General features: G+C 51.2%; 1 protein-coding gene across 1 annotated transcript in view; it reads left to right on the plus strand.

Annotated features, from left to right (window-relative positions):
• Positions 1-8,510, plus strand: part of Fstl4 (follistatin like 4) — a 430,872-nt gene extending 422,362 nt beyond the window's left edge. Inside the window, exons 15-16 of the mRNA XM_057776294.1 lie at positions 1,115-1,224; positions 2,702-8,510. Of these exons, the coding sequence (XP_057632277.1) occupies positions 1,115-1,224; positions 2,702-3,404 (813 nt within the window). The 3' untranslated portion in view covers positions 3,405-8,510. The remainder of the gene's footprint in view (positions 1-1,114; positions 1,225-2,701) is intronic.
• The last annotated feature ends 698 nt before the right edge of the window (positions 8,511-9,208 follow it).

Genomic DNA, 9,208 nt, shown 5'->3' on the forward strand with positions numbered 1-9,208 from the left:
TTCTGTTACTGCCATGGCCACAATATGATCAAGAAAAAAAAGAATGTTTCCTTTGTTGGTTGAGAGTTGAAGGTAAGATTCCTGTCCCTAGTGCCCTTGAGCTAAAATTGCCTGTGAGCTGGCCAAGCCCATGCGGTAGTGTAGATCTGCCTTTCCAGGCAGTGGCCTAAAACTGTGGATCGATGACCCTGTACAGAAGGTGGGGGGGGGGGGTCATGGGCTGCCTTAGATAGCTCTTAACCAAGTGACTTCCCACAGGGCACCCACAGGACTCACCTTTAATCTAACCTCTTAGATTAACCTCTCCCAACACCAAGCTATCCTTGCCCCAACTTAACACATCAGGGACACACACCAGGGATTAGACCTGCTTGCTTTCTGCCAAGTCCACAGGGCAAAAGCATTGCCTGTGGGGTAACAGAGGCAACCATGATCCAGTTTGTGCAAAGCATGGGGCCTGAGTTCCAATCCCCAGAGCCCACATTTTAAAAAAACAAGCCAGGCATGGTGATACACACTTGTAACCCAGTGCTGAGAAGCTGGCAGGTTCCTGGCCAACTTAACCTATGTGATGAGTTTACAGGTCATTGGCTCAAACACACCAAGTAGACAGCACATGAGAAATAATACCCTGCATTGACCTCTGGCCTCCATTAGCATATGCACACCTGTGCACACACTTGTGCTTGCCCCACGCAAACACACAGAAACACTAAATGTGTTCATAATTTCCTAGTACATCAGTCCGTTGTTCATTCTCTCCCCCTTTCCCTGGGGTTGAGCAGAGATGCAAACGCTAGACTCTTCCTTGGAAACCCCAGCACCATTCCCTAGGTCCTCACCCCACCCTCCTGCAGGTTGACAAGAAGCAAATGGCCAGGTTGGACTGAGGAGGGGTGGCCAGTCTGGGCCTTTACTTCCTCCCCCAGGAAGGACAAGTGCCCGATCTCCACGTTCCCAAACAGCTCCCACTTGGCTTCTGTCCCTTTCCTGAGACTAGGGTTTGTCCACCATATATCTCACCATCTGTGGGGTCTATAGTTGAACATGCACATGTCCAGCTCTCCAGTCTGCTCCTGAATGGGCCCCCACAATAACCCTCTGTGTGTTACAGGTGATCACTGAAGCCAGCACTGGCCAGGGCCAGCACCTCATCCGAACGCCGTTTGCAGGAGTGGACGACTTCTTCATACCCCCAACCAATCTCATCATCAACCACGTCAGGTAGGACTGGTCTGCCCCGTCCCTGCAGACCATGCTCAGTCCCCATCTGCCTGGGCCGTCATGCGCCCCTCTCTCCCTCCCAATACTTTCTGATCTGCCTCCCTCTCTGGCACAGCAGACCCAGAGCCTGGTTGCCCTGCTAAGCATACCTTCTAATTAAAGAGAGTTCACAGTCCCCAGAGTCTTTAGGGACTGGTCCCTCTCCTTCCTTTCTCATTTCCTAGAGCTCACACAAGCTCTGCAAATGTCCCCTGCTGTGTCATCAAGTCCCCAAAGACCTCACTTTGTATGCCTCTGTGAACTGACATCAGACTCAATCTTCAAGAAGAAATGACTCGTTTTTGCACGCTGATGCTGGGCACCTTAAGAGGACAATAGCCTCCCTCAGAACCCATTCCCTGCAGAGCTTCAGGGCTTGATGCACACATGAGACCCCCACCAGGACCCAGCCAGGAGCCCTGAGGTGCAGACGCTCCTGAGTGGCTCTTAAGTTCCTCTTAAGAGCATCGTCTTCTCCCTCCACTTCTTTAAGGATGCTTTAAAGTCAACATCTGGGACATTTTGTCCACTCTGAAGATGCCTTTTTTTCCCCAGGGAAAATTATAGAAACAGATTCTCCTATTCCTTTAGGTGCATGCATTCAGCACCGAAGGCCTTTGTGAGCCAGACACTAGGTGCAGATCTCAGGGGACGTCCCTCCTGGAGTCAGACTCTCCTATACTTGCAGTCAGTCTACAACAGACTTTCAGAAAGCCAGATGAGTTCCCATCTGCTTGAGCTCCCTCTCAGATCTGATCTTCCCTACTGGCCTGGGAAGAGACAGCGCTCTTTAAAGTCCCTGAGGCTCAGAGAGGCAAGGTCTTGGGCTCTGCAACCAAAGGGTATCCCAGCAGCACCAGGCCAAGTGACATCTGGGGCAAAAGTTGCCCTGAGGTTCTTCTTGCCCACATCATGGATGCCAGAGGGGAGACCACACTATGGATTCCTCCCCCAACATCAGGACAATAGGAACTCTGTCCTTGTTTAGCTGTGTCTTCGAATTCTGACTTTCCAGACAGCTCAGGAGCAAGCAAATTGACAAGTGTCCTTGTGACAAGTCAGGCAAGAGTCAGTCTTTTCCTGCAAGCCCAGATCCCCATCCCAGCTAACCGAGCTAGGGAAGTGGTACAAAGTCACCTCCAGAGAGAAGCCCCTGAGGGTCATTCCCCTGCCCTTCAAAAGCATTTTCCCAAGGATGAGTGGGTTTTGCAAACATGCAAATCCACAAACATTATACTCAACTGTATGTGACTGAAGAGTATAGATAGCTGGCTCGGAGACATCCCCTGCAGAATGATAGATCTTATTAATAGACCATTAGATGACTGAAGGGTTAGGATGCTATCATTTAAAACAAATGACAGATCCCCTGCCCCCACCAGCAACCTCCTGCTCTCTGACCACCATGACTCTCTGACCTCCACTGCTCTCCTTCCAGGTTTGGCTTCATCTTCAACAAGTCTGACCCTGCTGTCCACAAAGTTGACCTGGAGACTCTGATGCCCCTCAAGACCATCAGCCTGAAGCACCATAGCTGCACGCCTCAAGCCATGGCACACACCCACCTGGGCGGCTACTTCTTCGTTCAGTGCCGACAGAACACCCCTACCTCCACCAGCCCACAGCTGCTCATTGACAGCGTCACAGACTCGGTGCTGGGCCCTAACACTGACGTCACAGGCACCCCCCACGTGTCCCCTGATGGACGCTTCATCGTCAGTGTCTCCAACAAGGGCCCCTGGCTGCACGTGCAGGAGGTCACAGTGCGGGGGGAAATCCAGACCCTATATGACCTCAAAATAAGCCCGGGGGTCTCAGACTTGGTGTTTCAGCATTCCTTCACAGAAGGCAACCAGTACAATGCCTACGCCACTCTCGACAAAGAGCCAGACCTGCTGTTCCTCGAGCTGTCTACCGGGAAGATGGGGAGGCTGAAGAACTTAAAGGAGCCACCCACCGGGCCAGCCCCATCCTGGGGTGGACCCCGCAGAATCCTGAAGGACAGCGGGCTCTTTGGACAGTACCTCCTCACGCCTGCTCAAGAGTCGCTGTTCCTGATCAATGGGAGACGAAACGCCCTGAGATGCGAGGTGTCGGGTGCAAAGGGTGCGGCCGCAGTGGTGTGGGTCGGGGAGGTATGAAAGGGTCCAGGAAGGAACCGAGCTCGGGTCCAGGAGTACCACCTTAGTCCTGACACCACAGCCCCAACCGGGCGCACTGTACATTCTCACAGACAAAAAAGCCAAACCCTGTACTTCGCTTTGTGGTTCGACACTGATCTCCTTGCAAGTTCCCTAGTAGAAGGTACACACAGCAACCAAGATCCGGGGGTTTCCATTCAGAAGTATGATGTAATGCCTTGAGCCGTGGCGAGAACACATGCTGCTGTGTGCAAGGAAATCATCTCTGTTCCTGGCTGCACACCACGTCGCCTGGGGACATCACAGAAGCGAGGGATCCTGCTGCCCAGGCTGACACTTCTGTCCGTTGCCTTCACATAGTCATTATCCTAACCCGCCAGCCCCAGCCAGTGCCCTGCAGGAGTGGCCCCGGCAGCGGGGTTGAGCAGGGCTGTCCTTCTTAGTGGGCTAGCCTCCTACCCCTGCTAGGGACCTCACATGCTCCATCCTGGACGCTGCTTGCTTGCTTTTCCAGTCGAGTGCTATACCCCTGAGGGAGAGCCTCTGAAACTTACTACACCTTGGGGGATGGGAAATCACTTGCTTTATTTTGGAATTTTTTGATTAAAACTAATTTTTTTATAATCTCAGATGTGAGGACACAGAGATGCTCTCCAAGGTCCAGCTATATTCTTCCCTGCCTTAGGCCAAGTCTCCGAGGGGAGAGGGTCCCAACGGTACATCCCATGTGCAGAAAAAAATAGACACCCAAGAAATAGCAGCCCTTTGCACCATTGTGTTGGCCCAAGTGCAGTCCATAACCACCATGTTAAAATCCACGCTGGGACCCCAAGAGACCAAGCTAAGCCCCATGTGCCTGCTCTTCACCACAGAAAGGCAACACGTTATTAAGGATGCCTAACGCACCAGCAGAAGTCCAGACCCAGGGCAGGCCAGGCTTTCCTGGTAAGGTGTAGGCAGCCTCTGGGTTCCATCCAGAAGCCATGAGTGCCATCCATCCAGAGCCCTAAGGCTGTGTTTCTGCAGGAGCAATCGGCACTGATGCCTCAGCCCCTGTCACCACACTGCAAGAGAGCCCTTTTCCCTAGTGTTTTCATTCCCATCCCCTCATCTACACACTGTCCACAGAGGGCTCTGTCAGTCCCTCCTGTCTCTGCCTGCAATAGGAAGAGGCCCAACCCAGCCAGCCCTAGGGGACCACCTGTGTCAGACTCAACAGGAAAGAGACCCCCACCCAGGTTTCTCAGAACATTCCTCCCTCTCTCACATTCATTGCCAAAACGTGCTGGCTTTCTAGTTCGAATTCTCTAAGCCCCACAGAGTTGAGACAGTGGGTCTACCCCAGACCAGCTAACTTAGCCACTTTCACCAACCAGCAATGGCCATGACTTTGAAGACACAGATTGCACCTTTCTCCCACTTCCTGCATGAGTGCTTGACCCCCACTGTTCATGCCAGCTTCCTGCTGCTAGTCTGGCCTCCCCCGTGTTTCCTCTCCTAGTCCACTGAACCACTGTCCCTGACAGTCCAAGGCAGTTCCCCGTACATATGCTATCATGTTTCAGATGTGGGTAAGAGGTTGAAGATGCTGCCCTCAGAGGCAAGCTTCACAAGTGGGGTAGGTGGCGATGATACATCTTACCCTTTCTTATCTGATACGATTCTGGGGTCCCATGCTTTCACTAAAATCTTCCAATAGTCACATATTTCTCCTTTTGGAACAATAGTGTCTGCCTCAAGCAGAAGATTCCCTGAGCCTCAAAGAGGCTCCCCTCCCCCAAGCCCACCAAAACCACCTTTACACCCTCTTTAGATGCAAAAGTCAAAGACCAATACAGTCCAGCAAACCAGAAGAAAGCAAGATTGCTTGACCACTGTCCTGCTTCTCTGCACATTCCTAGAAGGTACCCCCCAAAGTCCTCTTTTCTTCTGCTCAACTGCTAGAGATAGCCAGCCTATGTCCAGTAGCCTGGGTGCAAGACATGTTAAAGAAAAAACTCGGAACCCTGAAGCCTAGGCCAGATGTCAGTCCAGGCTGCAGTCACAAAAGCAGAATGGCTTCCTGGCGATGAGATCAGTAGAGGAAGGCAGAGGACTGTGGGGAAATCTTGCCTGCCTTCCCCCTCTTCAGTCTGGGGCCAGAAGAGACCCATGAGATAAGTTTAAAACCCACTGGCAACACACAGTGAGTGAGTAGATCTCCTGCAACAAGCCCAGCCTGTGGGGGTTCTGAAGAACACAAGAAATTGACAGCTAACAGTTTACCCAGAAAGGACTGGTTTAACTAAGAAAACCACCAGGAAAGTGATTTACATAAACCCCATTCATAATTTTTAACATTCAAGTGATGATACAAACATTTTACTGTTCTTTTTTATTTTCCCCAGAAAACCACCACAAATTCTGTGCATATGTAGCTACTGGTTCTCCTTCTGCCCCAAAGTCCTTGCCCTCAACATCCTACCCAGCAACCCCAGACCTGCATGGACAAGAGCCTTCCTGCTTCTGACTGAGTATATAACCCTCTTGTCCAAACAAGCCTGAGACTGGGCCACCCTCCAATGTGGTACATGGATCTCTTTGGTCCCCAAGCCACACAAATATCCTGCTGCCTCCCTGAATCATAGGAAGAGGCTGGAAAACACCTGAAGTCATGGCTAGGATCAGAATCTAAGGCCAAACTGCAGGTTCTCTGATGAAGAGAGTGGGCGTCACCAAGGAAGGGGGTTCAGTTCCTCCCCCTCACCTACTCTCTGTTAAGGAAAGGGCTCCCAACTGAAAGGAAGCACCCCCAGGAAGGCTGCTTGCTACCCCAGACAGAGCCAAGGGCAGCAGCTTGCTGCACAGACCCTGGGAGCTTCTGAGTCTTCACCCAGCGAAGCGTGAGTTGGCTTTGTCCAGTCACATCTTCTCGTTCGTCTGATGACCGATAACCTGTGAACTAAGGGGCTCTCAGAATGGAGATGTGAAACAGACCCGCTCTGGATATATTTTTGTACCGTGGGCTAAAGTGTAGTTGCTTCATTTTCTCGTGTGTTTCGAAAAACCACTGATGCAGAACCATCTTCACTAACAAACCCCACAGCCCTCTCTCCAACCCTCCCCTCCAGAAGCAAGTCTCCGGGGATCTGTCGCCATTCCCCTCCCTCCTGCACACCTACCAATCTACCTCACATCTTCCTTCCGTGTACCCAGCACTCCCAGAATGCCCCCAGGAGGCCAGAGATGAGGGGAGACTCCTAGAGACTGATTCAGAAGTCCTCCATCAGCCCAGCCCCAGCCCCACTCCATGTGTGGTGAGAACCACAGACAGCACCTTGCTGTCCAGGGTCTCAGCCCAAACCCAGCTCTCGGACCCAGGGAGTTAGAAGCAGAGGACTAGAAAAAGCACCATCAGGGTGGTCAGAAAGAGGGAGAGAGCTGGTGAGATTTCATTTCAGCCCAGTCTCACATGAGGCGGTCCACCCTCTCCATCTTCTCCCACTTCATTCCCTTTCTTCCTGGCTCCCTTCCTGTATCCCACACCCCCTGCTCCTGAGTTCTCCCGTGACGGCACTCATCCTTCAAGGAGCAACAACTCTTCATCACACCAGCTTCATGTGCCCTTTGCCCACATGCTCCTTGCTCTGAGGGTTCAAATGAGAAGTCCCTCACAGACCAGATGCTGCCTTTTGCTCCCAAGCCACCACAGAGGCAACGTGGTCTTGTTCAAAAGCATCGCTAACTGCCTAGGTTTGGCTTCTCTCCATAACCACAAAGATGCTAAGTGGGATACTTAAAAGATCCAATGGGGGCAGGGCACTCAGGATGTGATCACAAGATGCCAAGCGGGTGGTGGAAGGCAAGCCACATCCTGCTCGCCGCACTGGCTTGAGGATTTGGGTGTCGTGGCTGGGTCTCCCCAGCAGATACCTAGAGATAATAATCAAGCATCTCAGGCCTCCACAGTCTCCTCTGACTCTCCGGGCGACTCGCTGGAAAGTGTAATCTAACCAAACACAATGGCTGAAACGAGATATGAAAGGAGAGAAGAAACGGACTTCCAGAATTCACAGTGAGGCTTCTTCAGCTGGCACCGGCGCATTTAGGACGTTTTTGGCTTTTGACACAGTCACAGCTTGTGCGCCTTTCTTTCCAAACTCAACTTAATGACCACGTTACAGTTCCTTTCCCACGGCTCGCTCCCACGACAGCTCCTACCATTCACGGAGCACCCGTTTCCCACCATACAGGCATCATGTGACCCCTTGCCATGACGCCTTACTGCTTTAGCGCTCCAATGAAAAGTCGCCTATGGCCTAGAAAACATGGTCCTACTCTACCCTAGACAACTGTTAGCGAACCCTGCCTACATCCCACAAAGCCTTGCCTAGGGACTGGCCCCCTACACCACGCCTTGGTGACATGTTGCTCTCCACAGTTCACCTTCTGGATAAAGGGAGGCCAGCATCGGCTGGTTGTGCCATCCAGGGGCTGTCTAAACTCTAAATCCTCGTCCACTGTCTAGCATGCCATCTCCAGAGATGGGAGAGAAACAAGCCTGCAGGCCACCAGACCCAGACCCACTGTGCCCCCTGGTGGTAGCACCCACATTCACACCCTCCCCGCCTGCCTCCAGGGCTCCCCACATCCCCCAGTGCTGCTGCCCTGCTTCCTGAAGGCTGTATAAAATGACCCAAAGTGAAACTGGGCATGAAGTTTTGCTCGAGTGGTCGCACACCATTTCGCGCTACCGCGTCGCCGAATGACCTTCATGTTGTGGAACCCCACACACGCCATCCCGAGAGTCATCCTTTCCCCACCTCAGAAAAACCCTTGGATCGCTTACATCGAAGCAGGCTACGTTCTTTTGAGCAGTTGTGTAGACTCCAAAATATATTTTCTGTAATCAGTATCTCTCAAAAGGCCGCCTGTAATTATTATACACATGTGAATTTTTTCCTTATTTATAAGATATATATAAATTATTTTTAATACATCAACTTTAGTAGAAATTTGTACCAACACAGTAACAGTATGTGGCATTTGAAATAAGTTTGTGTTTATTTTGATGTATGACACAGTATTGAACACATGATGTATTTACTGTACCACTTGACAAAAAAGAAAAAAAAAGACTCACAGATTACCATAAAGTATGGTCATTGTCAATGCTCTTTTTCTGAGGATTTTACAATAAAATTTAAGAAAGAATTCCCTTTCTGGATCGAGTATGTCAGCAGCTGTGAAAGTGAGAACTGATAGATGCAAGACCCAAGGTTTTGTTCAGTTTGGTTTGGTTTTTGTCCAGTGTGTTTTTCCTGTGTAGCCCTGGCTGTCCTGGAACTCACTCTGTAGACCAGGCTGGCCTTGAACTCATAGATCCACCTTCCTCTGCACCACCACCCCATTTCAATGGAAGCAGGGGCTCAGAACTGACTCCAATTCAAGTCTATAGCAAATGAACGCTGGTCCCTGTGCTCTGTTCACATACAAAGCCTGAGCCTCAGCTCCCCTGGCCTCTGCTTTCCAGATCTGCCTCATTAACATTTGCGGGAGGATGGGAGTCCAGTAGTTTCCTGTGTGGTGAGCACTGAGCCAAATGCAATCACGCAGTAAGAAGCAGAGCACAGTGACCAATTGCCACTGCTTCCTGCCCTCAGCCCCACCCAAGTCTGTGCTCATCACCACATGGGGCAGTTCATTCCAAGACCTGTCTGTAATGGGGCGGGAGCTTGTGTCTCACCTGACATCCCAAATGTAAACCTGCCCCAGCCAAGGAGGACACTTAGAAAAAGTGAGCCCCATGTGCCCAGATTATCTGT

Source organism: Chionomys nivalis, chromosome 7 (genome assembly GCF_950005125.1).
Source record: "Chionomys nivalis chromosome 7, mChiNiv1.1, whole genome shotgun sequence".
NCBI lineage: Eukaryota > Metazoa > Chordata > Mammalia > Rodentia > Cricetidae > Chionomys > Chionomys nivalis.